Source organism: Cariama cristata, unplaced genomic scaffold, assembly GCF_000690535.1.
Source record: "Cariama cristata isolate BGI_N322 unplaced genomic scaffold, ASM69053v1 scaffold43417, whole genome shotgun sequence".
Classification (NCBI taxonomy): domain Eukaryota; kingdom Metazoa; phylum Chordata; class Aves; order Cariamiformes; family Cariamidae; genus Cariama; species Cariama cristata.
Window position 1 is genome coordinate 1 of NW_009629180.1, and position 27,206 is coordinate 27,206.

Below are 27,206 nucleotides of genomic sequence, written 5' to 3' on the forward strand. Positions count from 1 at the left end.
AACCTTGCCACGCAAACCCAATACATATAGTAAGGCAAACAGTAAGGGAAGGAGCTCACAATCACAGTGTGTTAGGTTTAGGCCAAGGCGTAGTCCAGGTGTCTGTCTAGGCTGAGCATCTCAGAAGGTAATGTATTCAGAGCCTGAGGCTGATCAGGGAAGAAGCTGTAGATCAGGATTCTTTGCTGTGCCCTAGGACTCCTGTCTGCTTGCGTCAGCTTTTTTCAGACATGATTGTGATTGCAGAAGCCACTGTTTGGTTTATGGGAATAATACAGATAATTGTGGTTGTGGAAAAGTATGTAAACTTAAGATTTTCATATAAGACTTAGAGGAGGTGGGAAATTTTCTTGAGAGTTTTAGATATGCTTGTCAGATAAAGTTCTGCCAATCTAGATGAAGAGTGCGTTTTGCAGTGGGTCACATGTTCATTTTCACTAGGTTGTGGAATAGTTAAGAGTTTTGTTGCAAGCCATGCCATGAATGCTGAGATGTCTGCACAGAGCTAAAACAAGCCTTCTTGTGTATCTGATTTTTCTTATGACTGACCTGAGACCTAAAATATTTAAGCATGGTTACTGCATACTAATAGCGCTGATTCATTCATTTTGATTATAACGGCTTCAGTCAGTTTGCCACATTTCATTATTTTATTTTCTAGGTGTTCCTTGAATGTTGACGGACTGAAAAGTAATTGACTAACCACTTGTACAATTCTTAATCTAGTATGAATCAATATAGGAGAATACTTCTTTTTCCTGACATAGTCAAGCCCGGGATGGAGGGAAGGAAGGAGTCAAATATCAGTATCCTGGTAGCAAGTAGGTCCTCCAGTAACAGGGGCAATCTTACAACAGGGCTAGGGGAGATTGTGCATGTATATGTATTTGCAGCAGTAAAAACATAAACAAGGAGGTATTATTCTTTTGATCCAGAACTTCTCTCATATCTTTTTGACCTTGTGGTCTCTTTCATTAAGTGTTCTGCAAGATTTATCCAACCTAAGCATACTGTGGTCTTCATATTTTCTCCAGTTGGCACGAAATAAAGTTATTTAGGTTTGTTTCCACTTCCACATTGATCTTGGGAATGCTAATGAGTAGGGACATAGTCACAGCACCTGTGGATTTAGTGATTTCCACTAACCTTGTCAGCTAAGATTCAGGTATATAAAGGTAACCAGTGAAGTTCTCAGTTGAGCTGAGTCACATATTTGTGGATAAAGCACTCCAAAAGCTTGGAGAATACTTTACTTCCTTTAATAACTTCTCACTTTACAGGCAATTACCTGGTGCAGATAAAGGCCCATCAATAGCTGTGTTTTCTTCATCCTCATGTTCCACCTTCTTCAGAACCAGAGCAAAAAAAGCAGCAAATCCCAGCACCTGGAAGGAATTAGCTATAAGACTCACCATATGCCCATTTCATATAAAGAAGCTCAGGCTTTGACCTGGATCCCTTTGGATCCAGGCACTGTAGAACAACCATGCTTTAGCTTTGTTGAACTCATGCAGATGAAGCTTATAAACAAACGAACAGTGCACAGTGCTGGGGTGCATCCAGTTAAACCAATTTTGCCATATGACACGTATTCCCTGGTCAGAAACCTCATCACCTATTAAACTCTAACAAAACAAGGGAGATGAAACCAATGGAGTTAATGTCAGCAAAAGATGGCAGAACTCTGTAAACCACCTGCTAGCTCTTGTTTTAAGGGCAGAGACTTCTCATTTTACATGTTAAATCCTATGGTTCTTTAGAGCAAATTACATCATTCTCTTCCTGAAGTGATAGTAGAATGAGTTCATACTGGCCAGTGGTTGTATTTCTGAGGATCTCACCTTTAAGGGCTGTGTGATGAAAAGACTTTCCAAGAAGGAGATGGCCATGGAGATCAGCCACTTGATGGAGTTCTCCTTGCCATAATGCAGCCCGTAGAGCATGGTGAAGAACCCAGATACACCACTGGTGGCTGCAACAAGGAACCAAGCAATGAAGACAAACCACCAGGGCAGCCCTTTGGAAGAACTTTTCTTGCCATCGCTGGAGAAGCTTGGAGTAAGGGACCACCTTGAGAGTCAATCAGAAGAGAAAAAAATCACTCTGCAGTGGAACAGAAGCCAAAATCACAGTCTTCAGGTTCAGTGGGGATAGGCACTTTAATTTAAAATCTCAGTCAAAATATTCTGCATTCTTTTAGCTAATGCAGTTGTATAGGATATATGGATAGCAAAAATACAGGGAGCAAAACTATAAGGAAGTGTACAGAGATGAGCTAAAATCAAAACAAATATGATGGGCTTATTTACTCTTCAGTTCATGCATAATTGAACCTCCAGTAGAAATATCAACAAATAAAACCATGAGTGCATTTTAACTGCTGGATACATCTCTTGTGATCACCATAAAGGCCAGACAGATAATCAGTGCTATTGTTTTCAATACTTCCAACTTAATGATCATATTTCACTGAAATATTTTTGTCTGCTTATTAATTTTTCTTTATCCATACATTTTAACAGTCTTCTGAGACTTTGGAGCTCAGTGATTATCCCAGCCCTTTGCGATCATGTGGCATTGTATTGTAACATTCACTTTTGGAGACAAAAATTACAAAGAGTGATGATCTGTCATTGTTGCTTTTGTGTGCAGTTCACAGCGTATTGAAATGTCTTTGTTGCTCCTACAATAGTATAATAGTAAAACATGTTTCTACAGCTACAATAATGGTTATCTAGCACCTATCAGGCAGTAATTATTTAGGCTCTGTCATCCTGACCAGTTTTGAGTCCACGACCTGAATTTACTGAGAACGAGATGAGAACTAGGTTACCTCTCACTGGTGGACGCTGATGAGCAGATCTGCTTCTCCAGAAGGTTCTTCATGTGATGAACCTGACGAACAGCTTGTGTGTAACTCTGAGGCATCTGAAATTTATGGGGCCCCAGTAATTCCAGCTCCATTCCTACATGGTGGAGTTGCATGTACAAGCAGCGATTGTAATCACTGTATTTTGGTCGCTCACACATTCCCTTCTCTGGAGTTGGGCTTCTTGTTTTTTCTGCAGGCAAAGAATTATTTCTTTATTTTAAAATAAAATCAGCATAGCTATTCCTAGATTAAAATACTGTTCAGTACAAAGAGTGGCTGAACCGGAGCGCAAGATTATGAATTCGACAATGCAAAGAGTAACATTTGAAGGGACATGTAAAAGCAGCTTTAGTACTAGAGCTTGATGCTTTTCTGCTGGAATGGGCTGGGATTGTTTCCAGAAGGCAACTTAGTTAGACAGAGGTCCTAAAACCTTGACAGAGAAGTCAGATAAGATCAAGTTTAATTTGTTCATAGTTAACCTGTGCAATTAGTAGCTTGGTACACTCATTGGAAAAGCCAAATGTGAGTCTTAATGAAATCAGTGGGATTGTTTATTCATCTATTCTTGTTTAATTGAAAATAAATGAAAACCTAAGTTAAGAGTCAGACTGAAAGAAACAACAGCGCAAGGCCAAGAAGAAAAAAAGGACAGAACAAAAAGACTGTGAAATGACTGATATTTGTGAGTCTTCGTGCTATTAGATAGTGATCCTGCTCCCAAGCCAGGCTGGTAGCTAACATTTAATCCTACAGCATAAGAAATAGAGATTTCACATTGTCTTTACTCAGTTGGGTGTTCAGTGGTGCACAATGAAAGGACAAGAGGCCATGGGCACAAATTAAAACATGGGAAATTCTGACTGAACATAAGGAAAAACGTATATATTGTGAGGGCTGTTCGATGCTGGAATAGGTTGTTCAGAGAATTTGTGGAGTCTCCATCCTTGGAGATACTGAACATCTGGCTGGATATGATCCTGGGCAACCTGCTCCAGCTGACCCTGCTCTGAGCAGGGTGGTGGACTAGGCAATCTCCAGAGATCCCTTCCAACCTCAACTATTCTGTGATTCTGTAATTGCCTTTGAGTCAGATTGTAAGAAGAGCTTGGGTCATCACATCCAGCGTTACCATCATTTTCACTGCAAAGGTTTCAGTAGGTATGTCACATTGTGTTGTTTACCTTGTATATCCACAGCACCTAATGTGACAATTACAGGGTCATCCTTTTTGCTCTCATCATAAAACTCTTGCCCAGCTCTGTTCTGCTGGCAGATGATGTCCTCAACCAATGCCAAAAGTGTGTTGATGTTAGTTGATTTTCCAAGATCTGCTGCTGAAGTGGGAGATGGAGTCTTCAGGGCTCTAAAGAGTGAGTTGGCAATTCTTCTTATGTCCTAGAAAAGACAGCAGCAACACAGCAGTGACTCTGGCTGCAGTGACTTAAGCTGATGTGATCTGAAGGCACCACTGGCTGGGAGCTGCAGCAGCTGCTCAAATCTCCAGAATGGATGAGGGTAGCACATCCTACAGTGCTGGATGTGACAGGCAGATTTCAGTGAGCTCAGCAAGACAGCTTTCAGGATTCAAAAACACAGTTTACATGCCTGAGGACCTAAACTGAGAAAGTCAGGGTCTGTGATAGCTTTTGTCTTCACAGTCTTGCTTAATGTTTGTTTTAACCTGTGAACACAATGATTTGGGTCGCACATAATAACTGTGCAAGGGCTGGGATGTACACAGGCAGATCTTAATGAAGCCGGGGATTCCATGTAGATGGATGACTGAGTGCTTTGCACCAGTGCGTAATTGGCTTTTCACTTCAGACGAGCTGAAGGGCATCTGGCAGGGAAGATTTCTGCTGTTACCCTGCGGACGTCGGGTAGTGCATGGCAGCAGAGGGCAGTGCAGGATTCACTGGGGAGCAGCCACAGGGACTTGCCTTTGTCACAGCCTCTGGAGTGAGTGAGACAGCCTGGGTGACCGGGGGGGTGGGAGGTAGGCTTGGAGACACTCGACCATTCTTTCCTGGCTTCTTCTCTCTCCCCTGCGTGGCTGGCCGGGATCGTATGTTCCTGAAGATCTGCACAATGAGCAGGTTGATGGGGAACATGAGGAGCGAGCTCTCAAAGCCAATCATCACTTCCTGCCATGTGAACTCGATCTTACCTGTCAAGATCAAACAGAGAGGAGGAGTAAAAATAACCCTGGGAACCATCAGATCTCTCTCTTGTGAAAAAGCCCATTTGTTCAACTGTCCTGCTTCTAGATTCTGCTGTCTCTCTATTTCCCTGCCCAAGTAATGGTGAGGATTGTTACCCAAGTCCATTTTCTGCTCAGCTGGATCCTTTGGCACTCCCCAGAACATGATGCTGGTCAGCATGGTGCAGAGAAGCAGTGAGAAGCAACATGACACGCGCTGGGCTCGTGTGAAGGAGCTTCGTGGGGAGCGGCTGAAAACTGAGTACCAGATGTGCCCGTCCTGGAAACCCTTGGAGGTCTTCATGAAAAACAGATTGCTAGGAAGGAGGAGAGGAAGATCAAATGGATGCTTAGAAAGGAGAGGGAAGAATATAGCTGTAGTTCAGGGTCCTCACCTGTTCATGCTTCTAGGCACTATCAGAAGAAATAATAATTATGAGAAATTACTAAATATCATGGCTTGATTTGCATAGAATGGTCATAGCTTCTTATGTCATTTCATTCTGGCCACACCATGGAGGGAAAGCTAATCATGAGCAGTTTCTATACAAATTGTTAGGGAAATTACACATAAGAGAATATGCTTGGGCTATTCTTTGTTAACACCAATATTTCCAGTGTGGTATTACTGTTAGGGTGAAAATTAGTCTTACTTAGCCATCCTTCCTCTTTTCCTTGTTCAGAGCCCTTTGAGGGCAATAGAAAGACCTCTCTTGTTTTCTTTTTTGTCTAGGGATTTGATCTTTTTTGCATACTTGCTTTTCTAGACTGATTGCTATCAAGAGTAAAGTCCATAAAATAGAAGGTACCTGAACTGCTTCATGTCCTGTTCTGTAGCTACTGGGAACACTTTATCTAGGACACATTCTCCAATGTCAATGGCTAGCCAAGAGTTACAGAGGAAGTACCATTTCTGATCCCATGCCAGATCGTGGACCAATACTCGATTCACATACCTGTCGGAAAAACACACAGAGCACATTCACATGTAACTGAGTGGTATGAAATTCAGGACTCAACAGGACTATAGAGAACAAACTCTGGCCTTTGGCCTCTTAGGTTGTGTCTAAACTGTAAGGCACAGAACACATCCTGTTCTGTACTGGACACAGGATACAGGAAGTACTCCTAGTCCTGCAGTTTAGATTATGATTTGGTCTATTTATCTGCAAAAAATGAGAAACTAACACTTCTTTCCCTTCTAGAACTGTAGAAAGGATAATTTTCAAGTGCTGGAAGATGAAAACTGTTCTCATTATAAAAAAATATTTGTGGATCTTTACTTCCCAGGATCTCCAGATCTCCACTTACCAGGATGGACTGTCACCTGAATTATCATGCCACAATCTGATACTCTGCAGTTCCCCAAGAGGGAAGAAGGTGCAGAGTAGGAAAACATCCACTCCTCCACGTTCAAAGACTGGTGTATCAGGATCGCTCAGGTGGTGTGGCTCACTCTCTCCTTCCAGTCCATAGAGGGTGAGAGTCACCTGGAAAATAAGATGGCAAAATGAAGACTTGCGCATCTCAATCCTGTGTATGATTATTCCTTTGGCATACTCTTCCTGCTTTCATAAAATCTAAGGACTGTCTGGCTTAGATGTTGTGTTTGAGCTGTCCTGTTTAATAGCCTCAGGTGCTCCATTATTCATCCAGTTCTCTAAATGAGTGCATAAACCGTCTTACCACGCAGTGCCATTGCTACCTTGGAGGTTGTGGCTGCCCCACGGCGGTGTCCCGTAAAAACCGTCACAAGATAACGATACTGAGCAAAGGGGTCATTGTCTTCCAGCACTGTGATTTTCACCTGCAGAGTGACACAATACACAACACAAGCAGTGTGTTAGCTGTTCTGTAAGTAGGGCTTCCTTCAAGCTGTGGATAGGAATTTGTCGTCTTGTCAACGATGCATATACTTACCAGTCAACAGAGAGTTACAGTGAAGGGAGTAGGATTGGCTGAAGACTTTCTATTAAAACAGGCTAGGCAAAGTGGGAATTGGCCTAAACACATTCAGTCTTTATTAGCTGAAGACTTACTTTGGCATCATCCTGGATGTCTTTCCTTCGAGCCCAAATAACTACAAGCACATATATCAGAAAGATGCATCCTACAGTTGTCACCACCACGGGGTTGTCCACAAATGTACCAAATAGCTGTGTGGTTTTGCTAACATCTATGGCATTGGGTATGATGAAGAAGGAGCTCCCGAAGAAGGTCAGATGGTTGCAGAGGCACTGTGTGCTTTGAGGATTTGTTTTTGGTCCTACCTGAAAACCAGAAAAATTTCCTGATAAAACATTTGGCTTCAAAGTATTAGGTAACTTACCTAGCAAATTAAAAGACAGTGCTAAGATTAGTAAGTTAGTGTGGAGCACTGCTATACAGAAAAGAATTGTTCAAGTTCCAATAAGGAATGTTAATTCTAATATCCAGCCAGAAACAGGCATTATAATATAATACAACCTCATCAGAATGGTCCCATTTCTTCTTATATAGAAGCCCATCCCAAGAAATTGAAGTGCAAATGTGATTTGCAGCTTAGTCTGGTTATGGCTAAACTTCTTCAGTTCATTAAAACATCTCAGAATGATCTTGGTTTATGGTGTGAGTTCAGTGCTATCATTTTACTACAAGATGGTGGTTAGAAGGGCTAGCTTTGAAGTATATAATATAAACATTGTTTTGTTTCGCTCTACTTACATGACATCCATAGCTGTTCCAGTTCCCCTGGTGCTCATCCCAAAATACGCAGCGGGATGCAAAGCAAGTAACAGCTATAGTTAGCCTGTCATAGACTGTGGAATCCGTTCCCATATCTTGTAAAACCACGAAATAGTAGGTTCCCTCTCCAAAAATGAGTTCTTCTGGGCTAAGAACCCAGGTGTTTGTCTCACCTTGAACATAAACATTTTAGTTTCAATGTATATATAGAAGTGCTAATTCAGAAATATGCAGCTGTATTGCGTATAATCAAATAAGCAAACTGAAGAAACAGGTACGAAATAATTCTTAGCAACTCATTTTTCAAAGCATCCCACTCTTTGCTCCTGTTCGTGAACACTGTATACTAGAGATTGGAACCCTGAAACATGACAGATTGAAACTCCTTTGAGAGATTTCTTTCCAGTTAGATGTCTGAACTCATGGTCAAGGCTCATTTTGCAAATGTATGCATGTGCTGTTAAGTTGTGGATGAGCGCTCCCCGTACTGACTGCACTGAACTTGCTGTGGGTGGTGAAAGTCTTTTGATTACACAAGCCCAGAATGCACAAGTTCATGGGTCACTAACAAGTTATCTTACCTCCAGTAGTTTTCTTATAGAACAGATGATTTTTCATATCGTAGTTAGTTTCATTTGGGCGATAACCATACCCTACATAGAGTATTAGCGGAACGTCATGTTCAGATTCCAGGTGGATCACTATAGATGTGTTTTTGGAGGTAACGTTGACTTGGAAAGTGCTAAAATTGGCCAGATTCAATAGAATCTTATCTTCCTCAGTTGCTGAAAGCCTTGGTAACATTATCTGTTTTTAAACAGAAAGACATAGCTTTAAATACAGCAAACCATCTTGTTTCTATTGGTCTGTAAGCACAATATAGCCACATGCTAGATAATCTTTTTTCATAGCATAGGGAAAGCATGGCCAGCAAAAATAGTGGCTTCAAAATAATTTTCTTGATACTGTCAGCTAACCTCTGAAAAGTTCATTTGAAACCTATGTAGACTCATCACAGAGTCTATGACCCTTGGTGTATTTCTGAACTAAGAACTGGGATTATGATTGAAACACTGGCTACACGAAATGCATATATGAATGATTGAGATGTCAGCTTATACATTGTCTAGGAAGCCCAAAGAGTAGTAATATGAACATAGAGTTGTTAGATGATGAAATCAGACATTACATTGTGTTTTGGGATGACTGTAATCTGGAATCTGTTTCCACAACCATTAGCTTTCTCACATCCATTTAAGGAAGAATAAGATATGTCCTTTTTAAGAGAAGACAGCAATACTTATTTTTTGTCACATCACACAAATCTCTCCATCACAAATGCAGACACCATGATCCAATTATATAAGGTAATGAACACTACTACCATTTGCAGTCACCTCGCAGAAGTTGATAACACAAATGAGAGTTTGTTAACAGAGAAAGGGAAAAACGGGGAAAGAGGGAAAGGGATAGAAAATAGTGAGTTTACCTCAATGTTCTCTTTGAGATCGCTGACTGGAATGATCAAGCCATCCAGACCAGTAAGACTTAGACCTCCCACTGTTCCACTGATGTCAAAATTGGTGTCACTGGAGAAAAAGGGATTCACGGCAAAGCTCACCATCTATTAGCAAGATATTAACAATCAGGCAGTTGAGCTATTGTCAATATTTCATTGTATTCACACTCTAAATTGCTGAACAGTGAAAGCTTGAGCTCGGACCCAAACAGTACTCGGCTTAAAAGAAGCCTGCATCCAGATTTAAATAAGAAGCTGCCTTATTTCGAAGGAAGGTCAAACACAAACCTTGAAAGTGATTTTGATTCTCAAATGTGATGTGTTTATTATTTCCATGCACTGTAACCCTTTTGCCTTTTAGACACCAGATATCAAAATGCAATTGTATAAGCCTCTTTCAAAGTAACTCCACCAAAGCTGGGCTGTGGCACCCCTCTGGGAATTAGGAACAGAAATCTGTTTCTACTATGATAGCAATGCACAGAAGGATATGTTAGAGTTGTCAGTCCAATGAGAGGATTCAGGAGCCTCTCCTAATGCCCAGGTAAGACAATGGATGTGTTTCCACTGGTTTCAGTGGGCTCTGGACATTTTTTAGCAAAGCTGGAAAAGACACAACAACAAAAAAACATTTTTTGCAGGTATCGTAGGGGTTTCCTGAGAGTGATGAATCAACCAGAGAGGCCTTTAGAAAATGTGTTATTAAAATATGACAATAATATGCAATCTGTTGTTCTGATGGAAAAACCACCATATCCAAATTCAGATGAGGGATGTGTTATCATCAGGACATTCGCAGGCCTTTTGTCTCCTGCAGGATCTGAGTGCCTCAAACCCATGTATTCCTAGCTGGGATGAAATGGGACTGCTGCAGGTTAGTTTTAATGGTGATATGGACTCTGAGCTGTTGCATCCTCCTGAGAGCATAAAATGTAAACAAACAACAAATAGATTTACAGGTATTGATTCATTCAATTGCCTTCTCTAGCCATGCAAGTGTGAATCAGGAGTGTATGTGAGGGACTGATGGGATGGGGAATTTAAGCTTTCAGTCCTCCTTAGTTTGCTGAACCAACCTCTTGCAATTGAGGTAAATGAAGGCTTCTTTGACCAAAAACATTTAAATTATTTTCTTGGCATGACAGGAGGGATGACTTGTGTGCTTGTGTATTCATTGTAAAAGGAGAAAAGATTGTAAAACTGCTAGACCAAGAATGTAAGTTGCATTTCAGATGGAGTCAGATAAAAGCTGTTTACTTGCCCTTATATCCACTGTTTCGTCATCAGCTCCTGAAACACTGAGAGCGGAAGCAGGTGGGAGAGTAAAGCTGGCAGAGCTGGAATTGGAGATGTTAATGGATGTGCTGTCCATGTTTTCTGTTTGTAATCTGTCCAGTTAGGGTTGGACACAAGCAAAACAGAATAAAAGAGAAATAGAAAAAAAAAAACAAAACAACCAGAAAAAAAAAAATCAATATAATGGACTTCATATCTAGAGAAAAAACTTTCTCACTTCATGAGTATGTCTCAGTTGCAAAACTGTTTCTAACTCTGCCAGTAAATACTTTGTACTTTAATCTGGCCCTGACATAGCACTCCACGTAACACTACCATAAAATCATCAAAAAAGGGGTGGAATTGGTGTATGTGGATAGGAAGCTGTACCTAACCAGGTGTACTTATGTGAAAGATGCAGCTGGTTTCTGTGTGAACATGCTCTTGTTTTGAATGCACAGTTAAATGTGGATGAAAACCAGGCTCTCGAGGAACAATTTAGGGATGATCGTAGGGAATGGAGAACGCTCATCAGGCTCCTAATGATTATATTTGCTTCTGCCAAACTGGTTACGATTCTATATAACATGTAATTATTGGCAAACTGGAAAACAAAAAAAACCCCTTTAACTGGCATGACATGAGTTTTCCACATAATTTCAAAGGTAAGCAGCTACTACCTCATCCAGGAAATAGTAGTAAATTCTCCATTGGTCAAAGAAGACACAGCATGCGAATTTCTAACATGGCATTATTGAAGCTAACTGGAGTCCAAGCTATTCTTACTATCAGTTAGTAATGACAGCTTCATTGCACTGTTGAAACTGTCATTATGCTACAATCTTTAGTTGGTGGTTCCATTTAAGGACAATGTAATGAATATTTGGGGCAAATTTGATGAACTATCAGGAGCCTAGGTTGGAGATACGGTTGCTGTTACCTGTGTATATACATTGTGGCAGAAGGAGTGGTAAGGACTGTTGGTTCATCATCTGGTTCTTTCCCAAACAGAAGGGCACTCTGTAGATTTTCAACAGCATTCAGGAGCTGGTGTGACACTGAACTCTGGAAAAGGATCAGAGGAGGAAATTTGCAACAAAGCTTCTCACACTCATTAAGGTGTGCATTGTTTGCCTTTACTTCTTTTAGGAACAAATACTGATTTTCAGTGTCTTACAAAGCTGGCAAACTTGATGTGCTTCTTAATCTCAGAGAAAGTTATTCTAATCAGCAATTCAGTTTCTGTAATTCTCATTAAAACATTGCAGACAACAAATAAATATCTTACAGCTTTTACTTTTATATTCTGTTATTTATAACTTCTACACATTGAATTTTGAAGCGCTACAAACATGACATCAATTTAATGCAATGTATTCATGCACTTCTGTACCTTAATGTCCTTTAGCTGCACACTTTAGTGTTTAGTTACTTGCAAAAGCAAGACCTAATTATGTATTAATTGTGTGTTAGTGTGTTATCCTGGGGGAGTTCGAACAGTTCATAACCTTTTCTCTCAGATTGGATTTATTTCATGCCCTACTCCCTTCCAGTGATGAAAGCTAAAATATGTTCAGCCCAGGAAGCACACAAAGGCAACTGTGACAATTCACATGTAGATAGGAAAGGATAGGACAAAATAAACACGTTGCATAATTCTGAATAGAAAATCAGGGTGGTCTTTCTGAAAAAGTGTAAGCAGCAACCAGAGCTGATTCCAGCTTTCAAGTAGTGGAGCCAATCATGAATATTGAATACCCGTGGCTTCCTTGAATTATGGGGCAAAAGGAGAGGAGAGAATAAAATCTGAAAAAAAATCTCTGTGTGCTTGTCATCCGTTAGAGGTCGTACCCTGATGCTCTGTTCTCCAAGGCTTTGTCCTGTTCAGCTTTAAATGTGACAAATCTTAAGAGGCTTCTACAATCTTCATTACCAGACCGTTCAGTCTAACAGGTCTAACTGGGAGAAGTTTCCTTTGATATTGAAGTCCATCATGGTGTCACAATGAACCCTACCCAAAGGCAATTTAAAAATCTGAGAGGCAGCAGAATCTTAAAAGCCTTGCAAAGCAAGCAAATGTTCACACACCGTCCACTACAAACTGGACCAAACCAAAATTACCTGTTCTGCCTCTGGCACTGAAGTGTTCACAGCTCTGATTTCTACAGAAGCTTTCAGAACATTGCTTACTGCATTAAATAGATAGCTGGCTGCATCCTTTAGCTTCTGATCATCTCTGCCATCCTCTGTGTTTACAGTGAGCAAGGAAGCACTGACATCTTTTAGAGTGTTGCTGGCTTCCACCTGCATGGGAAACAAGGGGAGAAGTTTATATGTGTTGCTACTACAAATGGCAGAAGTGACACTTGTGTCATTTACTGAATATTGCAACATAAGTAATCTCATGGGACTATTTGTGGCTAACGCTGTTTTTACTATAATTATTCTTGCTGGGGTAATACCTCAGATGCCAATAAAGATGATATACTAGATGATATACTGACATGTAACACAGACCTGAAAAGTTCAGCCTGCTTCTACAGATTTAATCTGTAAAAAAGATTAATAACATTTGAAGGAAGCTTGTCTGTCGAACACTGGGCAAGGATACAGTTTAGATATACAGTAATGTAGTAAATCAGGTTATACTTTTGGGTGGTGCGTTCAAAAAATACCACCATAGTGTCAAGTGCACGTGCCTTTCAATCTTAGTTTTCACAAACCCTACTGGATCAACAGCAAGTAATACCTTTGGCCATGTGCTGTGGTAAGTGCCAAAGGAGAATGAGTTTTACAATTATTATTTTGTACCTGAATGCAGCCAGTGACGATAGCTTTGTGATTCTGAAAGCACCGGCCAGCGTTTAGCCCAAGGTCGTGAGGGAGCCAAGCAAATTCATTGCAAGCTTGGACATCTCCAGTCTCACAGTCTTCAAATGCTTAGCAGCCTTACTATAGGGTGAGTGCTGAATCTGAGCTATGTTCTTGTCTTGCCAAAGTTAACCACATACTGCTGAAATGCTCCCAAGACATTGTCTGGCTGCAACTACATAATACATCAGAAACCAGGACAGCTCTTTTTATTGCCAGAGTATTTGGAAAACTTCCCCAGTGACAGTTTGTTCTGTCCTCCCATGTGTTCACTCCTTATGCATAAATAGTATCATCTACTAATAATGTCACGTTGCCAGATAAGATTCAAGAAATACTTTTGTAAGGCCAATCTGAACATTTGTGCCCAGTCCCTCTGGGTGCTGTCATGTTCCTGCCTCACTGCCAGCTTGCCTACATCCATTTTGTGACAGCGCATGGATCAGGCAGTAATGGACCTGGGCAATTCTTGATAAACCCTCCTGGGCTCTTTTTCTTCAGGATTCTAGGAGTGCTTTGCAAAATAAAATATGCATCCTAACATCCCTCTGACTAAAAGTTAAGGTTTCCGTCTTAAATATGTATCGTGAAATGTAACTGGCCAGTTGGTCATAGCCTGGGTTGTAGTGGTTGCTGAGACAGTGTCTGAGAGTCCAAATTCTCTTACTCTAAACAGCAAAATGTTTTCCCTTCTGGTCAAAATACACATGCTGGTATGGTTGAAAAAATGTATAAAGAACAGATAGCTGTAAGGCAATGAAACTCTTCCAAGATCAGTGGGGTGCAACTGTTAGTGTGAGGAGATACAAGGTGAATTGCTTCTTACCTGTGCTGAGACAGACAGCTCTTCACTCCTGTAAGTGATTTCCTTCAATACTTCTGACATCTTAAGAGCAGTCTGCACTGATGTTACGTTAACAGCAGAGAGAGTTGTCAGCATCAGCCCTCGGAGCTTGGGATGAAAAGGGATAATTAGGCAAAGAAATAAGATGCTAATTAGGACTGTGCAAGTAGTGCTGTATATTGACAGCCAGGCTTGCTGTAAATTATGCAGTAGGGTAAGACTCCACAAGGATCATTTGAACTGATGTTACGTCTACTGACAAGATGCCACTTGCCTTAGTAACTGTATAATCATGAGTTTTAAGTTACCTCCCAGCACAGAGAATTTATACACTTAACATCCATTAATAGCAATGAGAGTTACTTGTCAGAATTTGTACTAATGTACGTGAAGTACTGTATAAATGCCACTTCCAGAGAAAGCGGAGCCGTGTATGATTGATGCAACTCAAATAATGAATCATAATTGAAGGATACATTGCATTTCTCTAGATCTTTTAATCTGAGGCACTCAAAGCGCTGAATAAGCTCATAACTCAAACACAAGCTGGTAGCTGAAAGGAACAAACTAAAATTACCTGCCATCTAGTAGTTTTGGGGAAAATTAGAATATTTTTCCCACAGGAGAGGCCATTTTGTTAATATTTAAATTGTTTGTGGAAAATCAGGTTGATTTTAAGTTTTAAAAGACCATCCAAATTAGTTTAAGTTAATGCAGTAACAATTGAGAATTAATTCTTTTACTGATGGATGATAAAACAAATTATTTATGTGGGAAAATCGTGAAAAATAGCTGAAACCTGTGCCAAATGCTGAGGCAGATACTAGAAACTTGAAACTTTCATTGATTTCAGGTGGTGACACATGAGCTTTTTATTACTTAAGAGCTGCCAAAGAATGTGAAAAGTCTGTTATATTGCATTGTACTGCAAGAAAACAAGTGACTGGCTGACCTCTTTTCGTGTGTCTGTCTGTAAAGATATGTTAAACTTTTCCTCTTGGGTCTCCTGATTAAGGACTGATGTCACTGACTTATACAGCTGGAAAAGACTCATGCTGTTGTTCCCATCTTTTAGGATGGTGTTTGTCTTCTCAGATACAACAGCCTGCAAGGTCAGGTTCCCATCAATGATGCCTGCATGTCCAACCTGATAAAGAAATCAGATATTCTCTTAATATTGCTAGCGCTGTTCTAATTATCTTTGAACCACTTCCATGATTATCTTACTGACAGCCTAGCTAGAGTCGGACAGAAAACTTTGTGTTCCCCACTTTTAATGTTTTATTTTTAGTGGCCTGATAAGGATCTCCTTGCTGGGGCACTGGGGCAGAAGCAGGAGTTTTCCGGGGCCCACACAGAGTAACTCCAGACTCACTAAATACAGCTTATGCTGCCCAATGTCTGCATAGATCTTAAACTTCTGTCCTAGAGAAAGGGCATTGGAAGATTCTTTTGACTGCCTTGAGTCCACAGAGAATAGTCTCTGCTAGATAGGAAAATGATGATTATGGCATATTCAGAGAGAAATAATAAGTATAAAATGGGAAGAAGCTCCAAAAGTGAATTGCAGGTTAGGTATCAACTTGAGAGATCTTGAAATAAAGTAATTCTGTGTACCTTCACTGAAGCATTAGTGTGAACTGTATCACCATAGCTGTTGCTAACAGTAATTGTCATATGTAAAATGAAATTATTTTCCTTTTCTCCAAGTGGAAGATAAACTGGGAAGAGTTCAGGATCCGGGCCACAGTGCAGGAGAGAATCTGAAAGAGGAAAGAGAGGGTCACCTACCAGACACCAGACAGACACCTCCTGCTCTCTAAGAACAGGAGACTCTGGGTTTGCTCTGCGCAGACCTGATTGACTCAGTCTCCCGGCGGAGCAGAAGCAGGTTGTGCCTTTGCTCTTGTTAGCCACAGGAACAGTGTTTGCCTGAAACAGGGAGAAGTAGTCAGCCAAACAGTTCACCTGAGGACTTACTTGATTTCAGATAGAAGCAGTATGTGAGCTGCCTGTTATGGCTGGATTGGCATGAGCCCGCCAAGCAAGGAGCGCTGCAGGAGACTGTGAACGCGGTGAGCACTGATCCCTGCTTGGGAGACACGGCACAACTGGGGATCTCAGGCGGAGGCACGGTGCTGACAAGGTACGTTTCCTCCCCGTAGCCACGCTGAGTCATTGCTGGGAGTGGAGGGAGCAGAACGTCAGCAACGATCATGCCCCGGCAGCACTGATCCTCAGACATAAATCTTGCCTACTTAGCAACGATGCTGTTTGTTCAGGCACCAGAAACATCAGGGTGGGCCTAATCAGAAATGAAATCCTGCTATCGAATAAGCCGTAAGAGGAGAAGAACTATTAAAAACATGGTAATGTTTGCATTATAAAGCAAAGCTGTATTATTTGATCAAGCATTTAGCATAACTTCATTTCCAGATGAGCCTTAACAAAGTTATTAACAGCTTGGAATAAGATAACTCAATTTGTCCTGCTGTGCAACAGCCCAGAACAAACTTAGCTCTTAATTATTTTTAAGAACCCATGTATAAAGTAACAGCTCTCAACCTGTGGACTAATTTAACTTCATATTTGTCAGCGAGGCTATGTGTGTGTACCATCAGTGTGATGTCATGACAGCAGAGACTATCTCAAAGGAGTCAGAGAAACTCTGCTTGCCCTTACCTGTTACTTTAATCTGAAAGGCTTCTCCCTGTGTCTGCAAGAAGGAGCTGTTCATTTTCAACATGGATGTGTTGCTTTGAAGCAAATTCAAAGAGTTCTGCTGGAAACCAGTCAGGCCACAGGCTAGAGGGAGGGTTGTATACTGGAAAATCGGACAGAAAAGCAAACATGACAGTAGAGGCTCTTTGCTGTGATTTCTGTTGTGATTTATCAGGAGCAGGGTGGCAGTTTGGTGCCCTTCATTATAACCGCTCCCAAACCAGATGGCCCCTTGTCTCGGTCTTCACTTTTATTTCCAAAGTGTCCATTTGACAAAGTATCACCCTGAGGCCACATGGCTTTTCCTCAGGATGGACATTTATTTTTGTGTGTGCAGTATTTCTGACAAATCTGATGCTCTCACCTTGGTTTGGAACGTGTTATCTAAATACCATTTATAATATATGGCCTGGGAGTCCTTCTGTTCAGAGACACTCAAAACAACTTCATCACTAGCATTCACTGGCTTGCAGTTTGCCTCACATCTGTAAGGAATTAAGATGGTAGTTACAGGTAGTAACTGTATGAGATGTCATAGTCCTTGATGCTGATTGTTTTAGTCTTATTTGATGAAAATCTGCAAAAGCCCTGCAATATGAGACAAGTGACACATGACTCACAAATAGTGAAATACTTAATTTTAAAGCAAGAGATTTAGGAACCTTCATCTCCGTTTTCGACATGACTGAGACCCAGAACCCAGAAACTATTTATGTTGCAAAATTGATTCAGGGTCTCAAATGAAGCCTGCTTCTATTTAAGCTCCTGAAATGATTATATTAATAGATCATTGAAATGCCACTGCTCTTTAATGAGGCACTAGACTCTTGAAGAACAGATTTTTTTAAGGCAGTAATGTGTATCTGGGTGTCTAGTAGAAATTTCAGACATACATTATGGGACTTATTCCCATTGTTTCAATGAGGTTTGCATATGGAAATCTCCAACATTGAAAGGATGTAGTTGGGTCAAAAACCCTAAATGGTTTTGGGAAGAATATTATTCAGCTTATAAAAGGATTATGTTCAGAAATGTGGACTGGAAAAATGCAGCAAGACCCATTTTGTCTGTAATTCCTAGGTAAGGTATAAATATATTTACAACAATAAGTATGTTAATGTTATCAATTTATTATCATTATTGTTGGTGACTGTCACCTTGCACTATGTTTGTGCAGTAATAATATTAACCAGTGAATACTAGGGTTTGAAAACACACCTGATTTCCAGTTGCAGTTCTTGTTTTGCCGTCACATAGAGACATTGTTCATCCTGCCTCTCTTCATTGCCGTGGTTTTGGACTGTAACCCTGACAGTCACTGCTGACTTTGGAGGAGGAAGGCAGGAAGGTGGGATTTGCACCTCTGGTTGGTTGGTTAGGATTATCTGTTGCTGCACACATTCGTTCCACGCAGGCCAGCAAGCTCCTGCACAAACATTTCCTTTATAATTAGAATAGTCATAACATCCCATGTCTCTTATAAAGGACTTTCCTGCCATAGGTTTCAAAGAGCTTTATAGAACAAACAGGTTTCCTGAACCCAATTTAAAGAATGGGTAATCAGAGTTCAGAGTACAGACTGACTTCTTCAAAGTAACGTATGAGGTCAGGGATAAATATGGGAACAGAACACAGATGTTCTGAATCTCAATCCAGTTTTCAGCCTTAAATGTTTTTGCATCATGTTTAATGCTAATCATTGCTGTTTTATTGAGACACATATACCTTGCAAATGCCTGACTATTTAAGTCAATGGGGACTAGTTCTTGGCTATGAGAGTGAGGGCTTAGGACAGGCAGATCTTGAAAAATTGAAACCTTTAGGAAAAGACAAAACTGATTACTATGCCGTATTGTATACCATAATTAGTTTGATGTTAAAACCACAGTAAGGTAGAAGGACATTCTTCATGTATAGTGAGTGGCAAACTTTAAAGCCAGAGAGTAAACCATCCTTTAGTCAGATTTTCACCACTTGATCTGACATCACAGTGAGTTTGTTACTCATCAAATAAAAGTTGGTGGAAAAGTTCAGGAAATGCACGTACCACAGGACCAGAGAAAACTGGAATTATTGTTGTTGACTGGCCAGCCAAGTGTAACAGTTGTGAAAGGATCCACATGGCGACTCGGTCTAATATATATTTTGTTTTTTCTTTTGTGATCCTAAATAGCAAGTAAATGTATCAGTTAGGACAGGAGCAAGTATAAGCACATATGTATCTTGCTTCTTTATAATGAAAAAGGTCTGAAAGTTTAGACACCAAATCACTGTATGCAGATCTGTAGTTTAAATGATCTTTCCCTGATCAGTGGAAGTATAGAAGTAGAAGCTATGGGAAGAGAAGAAGATGGCACAGAGAAATTGGGTGGCAAAACGCTCCCAAACGCATAAGCGGCTTAGGAGCCCAGCTCCCATTCTCAAAACCAATGCAGATACTTAGGAAACTAATTCCTATTAATTTTCCACTTCTGGACCAAGGCTTTTAACCCTTGGACGATAATTTGTCTTCTAGTACATCTTCTAGTACATTCCTTTTTTATCTGAATTGGATACATTACAGCTATAGATAAAGAGAAGAAGGAAGTAGCTGAATTTGTCTTTCTGTGCAACGAACTGCGATAAACTTCATTTTGAATTAGATTTATATTCCTCTGATGCAATATATTCTTACAGGCTATCTGTAAAGCACGATGCCTTCTTGTGAAGCAGCACGTCTCCTAGAGCAGACATCTGTCTGCTAGCGTTATAGTTAAAAACTAGATCTTTAAGATGGTAACAAAATGTTCTACCTGGCAATTTTATTATTTAAATTTGTGCAGCTGCTAGCCATTGGTGTATCATTAGTTTCTCAGTTTGCAGTAAACTGGAACTTTCTTCTTTGCAAAGTAACTTAAACATTCCAATACAGAAGCAGAAAACACTTAGAAACAATATAGAAATGTAGTAAACTCTGCTTGAAGGATAGCCCCTCAAAGAGAGGTTTACATTTGTCAAGTAGACAAATTAAAAATTCATCTAAGAATTTCAACTTCCAAAACTGAATAATTGTGAAAAGTTCATTTTCTCTAATCTTGTAATTGTTACTTGCAGGCTTTTATGAATTGTAGATTGAATGCCTGTAAACACATTTGTCCCAGAGACTTTTGGTGTAGATTTTATGTTAAACCATATGGGACATAGAAAATCTAGTCCACAATCTGGTATGCTACAAATACTTCTTTTCAATATCTTATGCAGCACTTTTACTGGTAAGAAAAATTTCTAAGCTTTTCAATTTTAAAGAAAGTTCCTTAAATAATACTTACGTTTGTCTTTTGGGTATTTGTTTTGGAGCTGCCTTCTTCCTTAGCAGAATCTGTTTAATACAAAAAAGAGCAGAATATTTTAGTGCTATCTGTAAAGCTTTCAGACATCCTCAGTGAATATGACTTAAATACACAGGATTTGACTACTGACAGTCTGAAAGATAGGGCTACAAGAATCAGACTCTAGAACTGTGATAAAAAGTCTAGTTACAATAGGAAAAACTGTAACAAGCTAGTCATATACTATAAAGAGCGTGATCCTGATTCTTCAAACACAATGGTGTAAATCAAAATAAATTCACAGAAGGCGATGGAGTTTCATCAATGTACAAAGAAAAATTGAGAGAAAGCACTGGGAAAGTCTCAATAGGATTAGTACTAAAATCACTTTGTTCCTGGAATAATCTGCTTTTGTAAATGTAAGGATGAGCCATCTAGAAGCATTTACTGACAGCAATTTATGAGATCGCTGTGATGCAAATATTTCCTAGTTTCAGAACTACGTCCTAAGCCATAAAGTTAACTAGCTATTTCTAGGAGAAATTGCAAATGTGCAACGTGTAGCATATACAGAGTGGTGCTAATTTATGACTACTTCAAAGCCAGGGAATCTGCCTTCATCAGGAAGCAGCCTCCACAAAAATGTTCAGCACTGTTGCTGGAAGGAAAGCAATTACTAGATGCAAACCATAAACACTCCATGAAATGCTCTGACTGCAAAAAGAGTCTTATGTGGTCAAAAACCAGCACTGTTAGATTAATGCAGTTACCTTTTTTATGAGAACTGTTTGCCAACACAGTGATGAACCCAAGATCCAGACTCATGTTTGAGAAGGCATTCATGGCCACCACTTTCACTAGGAAAGTACCTAGAGAAGAGAAATGGCCAGTTAGGAATAGCAGTGGGACCAATCCATCATGTTTGGAATATAAAATCCAATTCATAAAGAAAATCCTACTCTTTCCTGTTAAGAGCTTTGGAGTTTTTCTGGTGAATTTCCACTGCTGAAAGGCTTTTCAAGGAATATTCTTCCCCTTTATCTCACCTTTTTAATAACTCAGCTGCCTTTGTCCTAGCACTTGCAATGCTATTCTTTGTCAGCTGGCTATGATATTACCACACAGGAAACTAGAGGTGTGCAAATACTCGTGTCCAAATGAGTTTAGGCATCTTGAGAGAACAGCTGTCTTGTTTGAAAATTTCTGCCTGAAGGGAAGGGATGTTCAAATGGGTATAGGGAGACCCAATAAAACTTTTAATATTGAATAATTTTAAAACATAAAATGAAATCATAATTAGCTTATAGTGTTCCAGCTTTAGCATGGGATTTGAATAGTTCATTAGAGGGGGAAACTTTTTTATCTTCTGCCACTTAATTAACTCTTAGCTCTCCCTAATCTCACATACAAAGGCTTTGATTTCTTAATAATGGAAAGAAAAAATTACCAAAAAGCTTATTCATAAGTCCAACAAAAACTATGACTTGGAGACCGACGCACAGAAAAGCTCCCCTTTTCCTTGCCTTCTCTACTGAGAACTCCTCAGGTTATTAATTACTGCAGTGTAAAATATGGAGGAGTGTAAACTTGAAAAGTTATACATATAAACAAATAGGAGAAAAACACTTTGTGATTCAGGAAAATGTCACCATTTGCACTTGAATCAGATCATGTCATGAAAAAAATAAACCCTGGTTCACTGTGTCTTTTTTACTGTAAAAATCAGGTGAAGTCTTGCTTTCAGTCTCCATATGGAGACCTGTTTGCCTGTTCAATTTTTTCAGCTCACGTAGAAGTCGGTAAGACTGTGCTGTTCATACTGTTCTGCAGACCAAGTTTGAGCAGTTAGAAAAGCTACCAAATTCAACTGTATGTTATTGTCTCCTACCCCAGGATGCTGTGATTGTTTATGTGAACTCCTCTACTCAGATGTGAGTGTCTTGGAAATACAGAAGATGCCCGCATGCTGTACCTTCAGAGTGCACGGGAATGATGTATGTTCGACGTTCCCCATGAGGGCCATCTTCTTTGTGACATTGAGTTTCATTAGATCCAATCACCACAAACTTCAGCTTATCTGGGGCACCATGAGACACAGAGACATTAATCTCCAAATTCTCCCCCAGCTGCAGGGTGTGAGAAGCTAATGCAGCCTGAAGACCAGATACTGGCTCAATTAAGTGAACAGCAACACTCTCAGAGACCTCCAATGCAGTTGTGTTGCTGGATGCTCGGATTTCCAGCTGATGTATCCCTGGGCCTAGCAGCTCTTGAGAGGCACTGTTGAGCGTCAGATTGTGAGGGACAATTCCTTCCTTTGCTCTGGATTCAGTGAGTGTCTTGTTATCTGCTAATATAATGTAGGTCACTCCATTGCCTGCAAAAAGACAGTTCAAAATTTCTCACAGCTTGTGTAATAGGCCATCTGATTCGAGCTGCTTAGTGCAGCATTTAGGTATTTATAAAGGAGTCATAAGAACACAGCAGCAATGCAGTCATTTTTAGTAAAGTCACTTCAGGTGCTTTTGTCCCCCTGTGTGTGTTTTCTGCTGGGAGTGTTTGGGCACTTAAGATAATTCAAACATACACTACTGAATTTTAATTTTTAAGCATATATGTGGGTTCCAGGAGCTTGAAGTGAGAACAAAATGAACACCGGCAAATGTGACCAGCTCAGTGTGGAATTCTCTTACCCTCAATCAGAGAAGCATTTCTGTGGATTCCTAACTTCAAATATGAAAATATTCTCACTGGCTTCATGTGGATTTGTGTGACTAAAGTTATGCTCACACTTTGTCAACTTTGTATAGAGGGAAAAAGGGTTTATGCTTATGTTTGAGGTGGTATAATAGCGCTGAGAAAGAACCCCTGCAATGGAGCTGAGAGCATTCAGTTGCAGGAATTAGAGGGAAAGCATTCACTAAAAAGAAGTATTGTTTTGCATAATGAAAATCCTGCTTCTATTCCATGGGTGGCATAATATTTAGCTTACCATCTAAATTACGCAGAGTAATTACCCTCACCTCCATTGAGTTCAACTTGAATCCACAGCAACTCCCCATACAGTGTACGGCAGTGAGAGCTATTCCCAGATTCATACTGGCTAGAGCACCCAGTAATGCTTAGTTGATCCATCCTATCTTGAACAGTCACCCGCTTCTGTGCCGTCACATGCCATTCGCTGGTGGTGCATTCCACAAAAATGGTAAACTCTCCAGGAGATGAATATCTGTATGTGATGCTGCTGACCAGCCTAGAATAGAAAGAGAACAGCTGCTTATTGTGGAAGACTGTCCTGGGAGGTCCTTAGCCTTACGTCGTAACAGTGGTCACAGTACCCAGATTTCTGACCTGACTCAGCTCTCCTGCAACCACTGTAATCTCTTGTTTATTTACATTGAATTTTTAGGGTTGAAGTTTCTTTGTTCCAGCTACGGTGTCATTAAGGATAGGTATCAGCAGTGGTCATTCTCCAAGCTATCTATAAGAGTGGATACATTTTGCTCTAGAGTAGGTAGATTACAGTTCAATAACATGTGGCATTAGATCTGGTTTGTGACTTGTTGGTTCTGAGCACAGACATGTGACTATGTGCATGAGAACGTGTAATTGTGCTCTTAATTCTCTATTCTTTGTTTTATTCCTGGTTTACTGTCTCTTAGGTATATCAGTGGAAGATGAGGCTGCTCAGCATTTTGTCAGAGCACTCCCTTGCTCTTTTTTTTTATGTGCAGCTGCTTCTATACTTGCCCATGCTAGCAAAAAGGTCTCTTCACTCCTGGGTCTGGTGCAGCTCCGGTCATGATAGCAATCGGAGACGAATGGATACGAAGAACTCTGTGGTAGTTGCTATTATTACTAACAAGCATAGTCTTTCACCATCACAAGATGGTGAAAAGAACCTAAGGATATCCTTCTTGAATGACATACACCATGGAAGGCAAATAAGTAATATTCCTGACACTATTCTTTCTGAACTATTTATATTCTTATCATGGTACCACCTAGCAAATGCAAACAAAGATCAGGACATATCATCCTTGATAATGTATATTTTTCATTAGTTGTTTTAATGAAGAAAAAGGTTTAATTCTAACTGGACTTCAAAAACATGCCAATGACAAGACCGGAACAGAAAAGGCAGTTCCTGTAAGAGTGGGTATCAAACCAGGCACAGAAAACAGATGAGCATGACTGCCAGCCATTTCGTAGGTGAAGTAAAAGGGCTTCCCATAAAAATAGCAAGCCTCTGCTTACAGCTAGCAAATATATTTTACTTAAAAGTTCACTAGCAAAGATTTTTTTTCAAGTTCTTTACAGCTACAGACTTGTGTCTGTAACTCTGAAAGAATGTTTACTGCTTCTAGTACGTTACCACCTTTGGTTTTCATTCTGCTCTTATTTTTCTAGTTGACTCAAGTAGGATTCCATTAGTAGACAAATAAATTTCTAGAGCCATTCTCTGTCATTCCTAGCATCATGACAAAATCTGATTTTTAAATTCGGCAGAAAAATGTTTGATCTTTTAAGGACATAATTTTTATGCAATTAAAATAAAAGAAAACCCCCATTGTATTATTTTAAATGTTATAAAAAATATTCTTTAAACTTAAGAAAATAATGCTTGCCTGTTTCTTCGGTAGTTACTGACATGTTTTCAGTAATTTTTTGTCTTAGGATCTGGAATAAATTCTCTTAGTAAGAAATAGGAATCACTTGTCATAATAAGCAGAAGAAAGATTGTGGTTGGCAGCTTGACTGAAAAGTTTATATTAATTTCACAACAAATTTCTGCAGAATCCAAGTGTCCTGTATGTATGATCTATTATTAATCTACTTAATTTTTCACATCTCATTTAAGAGACTTGAAGCATTCAATAAAATGCAAGCAGTGAAATTTACTGGTTGTCTAATGATACATGAAAGATTTATCTTACGTTAGAGGGTAGTAAGGATCAATAGTGTGGCCATCTCCAGTGCTAATGATACAGGAAAGGTTGCCAGAGTATGGAAAGAGCAGCCAGTTCAAAGTGACCGTGATATTTTCAAAGACAAAGCACGCATCTGTTACAACCAGCTGCAGACCTGTAAAACATAATGACAGAATCCAATGTCATTGTTTGTCTACATTTCTTACATAATTCAATTAATTTCCACGTGTTGAGAGCAGGCCTTCCCCAAAACAGATTTGATACAACTGCTAATTTGAGTGCGTTGGTGGCATGACAGGGAGCTGATTCTTTTCCATATCTACTGGTCAAGATTCTTGTTGGAACATAATTTCATTCAAGTGCATTTTACGTGTCTGAATTTCCTGGCTTTGTATCTTATCAAAAACCCTCTGGAGCTGTCAATTAGTACAGGGAAGCTACATTTTTGTGCCTTCAGTATTTTTAGTGGTCACTGCTCTTCCAGGTCGTTCCTTGAGGATGGAGCAGTGATTTTTAAAATAAATATCCATGCTCACAGTGTTACAGCAAAAAGCAGAATAGGCTTTTGGTGTTGTCAGCCCCCTCCCACTTACCTTCCTTGCAGTGGTATTGAATAGACAAATAGCTTCCCGAAGCTGGACAAGGCTCTCCAAAGAAAGTGCCGTCCGCTGCCACCTGGCAGGCCTGAAGACCATGACACTGGCCTGGAAAGAAGGACCCGTTTATATGAACTAGTGGGTTTTGTCTTTGACTGTCATAACAGCTCAGATGAGAGATGATTACAGAAACAAAAAGGGGAGGGGGAGCAATATCATGTCACTGATTTCTAGACTAGATTTCTGCCCTCGCGTCCCCATGGGTGCCAGCATTTTCACCCCTCCTGCTTTGGAGTTAGCTTTGTATGAATGTGTTCTCTTCCATCTCTATCAAACCCAGGGTCTTTCATTGAGTTCATCAGGGAATCAGTGTGCCCGCATATTTTCTTCACACAGTTAGAGGAATCACGTACACCGTTGTTCTCCAGTTTCTCGCCCTGTCCTTCTCTGAATCTTTGCTCCTCACAAAGTCCCTCCTTTCCATCCAGCCTCCTGTGGGAACCTCCTCCATATCAGAAGCTCTCTGTGATTCCCTTCGTGTTAGGAATAATCCACTTTCCCATTCACTAACTCTACTGAAATACAAGATAAAGTATTTTAAGGACCGGGAACTTTGGCACATACTCTACGCTTCTGACAAGCAATGCCATAAGATACTACCTGCTACTTCATCCTGGACACTGATCCAGCTACAGTCTTCATCTGTATCATACTGGAGAGGAGTCTCTAATACACAGTAGTGAGGGGTCTTCCGTCCATAGAAACTCTCTCCAATTTGAATGACTTCTCCTGATCCACACTGTACAGTGGCATTGTAATTATCACAAGCAATGCTTCGGCCAGATTCTAATAGAAGAAAAAAGATCAGATTTAACTTTTTGAATTTCTGAAAAATCCTGCTACAGTTCTCCTGCATATCCCTCTTTTTTTTTGTTTCTTTTTCTTCCCTTTTCTCCCTTTTAAGCTAAACAATTAAGAAAATGAAAAAAAAAAGAACAAAGAATAAAATATTTTTCCTTTTTTAAAACCCAATGTAATAGATTTATGGTTTTTACTGCCTTAAACAAGAATTTGAGAACATTTTTAATAAACCAAAATATTTTAATTAAAAAATAAACATATTTTTGAGGAAAACACTTAGCATTTTTTTGACCTGCAGTACTGGAAGGTTTAAAGTTACTCCTTATTTCCGAAAGAGCCTTGTGGTGGTGTGTGATTTGCATGATATTCAGGTAATTGCTCTGGAGAATAGTTTGCATATTAAGTATGGGACCTGATCCCATTTCTGCTACCGACACCTTTGTTCCTGTGTGATAGTCGACTGACTATCACATTCAGCAGG

At 39.9% G+C, this 27,206-nt stretch overlaps 1 protein-coding gene across 1 annotated transcript in view; it reads right to left on the minus strand.

The window, feature by feature from the left end:
- Positions 1 to 1,288: 1,288 nt before the first annotated feature.
- Positions 1,289 to 27,206, minus strand: part of PKD1L2 (polycystic kidney disease 1-like 2) — a gene marked incomplete at its 3' end in the record, with an annotated part of 29,753 nt that continues 3,835 nt past the window's right edge. The window contains exons 3-33 of the mRNA XM_009705060.1: positions 26,525 to 26,710; positions 25,862 to 25,972; positions 25,275 to 25,422; positions 23,361 to 23,590; positions 22,310 to 22,714; positions 21,108 to 21,206; positions 20,338 to 20,387; positions 19,077 to 19,194; positions 18,248 to 18,455; positions 17,394 to 17,514; positions 16,991 to 17,132; positions 16,289 to 16,489; positions 15,926 to 16,071; positions 15,261 to 15,455; positions 14,291 to 14,416; positions 12,715 to 12,897; positions 11,534 to 11,658; positions 10,580 to 10,706; positions 9,289 to 9,423; positions 8,381 to 8,606; positions 7,779 to 7,972; positions 7,115 to 7,345; positions 6,781 to 6,882; positions 6,387 to 6,565; positions 5,885 to 6,031; positions 5,193 to 5,392; positions 4,816 to 5,042; positions 4,057 to 4,270; positions 2,834 to 3,062; positions 1,842 to 2,070; positions 1,289 to 1,385 (exon numbers count right to left, since the gene is read on the minus strand). Of these exons, the coding sequence (XP_009703362.1) occupies positions 1,289 to 1,385; positions 1,842 to 2,070; positions 2,834 to 3,062; positions 4,057 to 4,270; positions 4,816 to 5,042; positions 5,193 to 5,392; positions 5,885 to 6,031; positions 6,387 to 6,565; positions 6,781 to 6,882; positions 7,115 to 7,345; positions 7,779 to 7,972; positions 8,381 to 8,606; positions 9,289 to 9,423; positions 10,580 to 10,706; positions 11,534 to 11,658; positions 12,715 to 12,897; positions 14,291 to 14,416; positions 15,261 to 15,455; positions 15,926 to 16,071; positions 16,289 to 16,489; positions 16,991 to 17,132; positions 17,394 to 17,514; positions 18,248 to 18,455; positions 19,077 to 19,194; positions 20,338 to 20,387; positions 21,108 to 21,206; positions 22,310 to 22,714; positions 23,361 to 23,590; positions 25,275 to 25,422; positions 25,862 to 25,972; positions 26,525 to 26,710 (5,331 nt within the window). The remainder of the gene's footprint in view (positions 1,386 to 1,841; positions 2,071 to 2,833; positions 3,063 to 4,056; positions 4,271 to 4,815; positions 5,043 to 5,192; positions 5,393 to 5,884; positions 6,032 to 6,386; positions 6,566 to 6,780; positions 6,883 to 7,114; positions 7,346 to 7,778; positions 7,973 to 8,380; positions 8,607 to 9,288; positions 9,424 to 10,579; positions 10,707 to 11,533; positions 11,659 to 12,714; positions 12,898 to 14,290; positions 14,417 to 15,260; positions 15,456 to 15,925; positions 16,072 to 16,288; positions 16,490 to 16,990; positions 17,133 to 17,393; positions 17,515 to 18,247; positions 18,456 to 19,076; positions 19,195 to 20,337; positions 20,388 to 21,107; positions 21,207 to 22,309; positions 22,715 to 23,360; positions 23,591 to 25,274; positions 25,423 to 25,861; positions 25,973 to 26,524; positions 26,711 to 27,206) is intronic.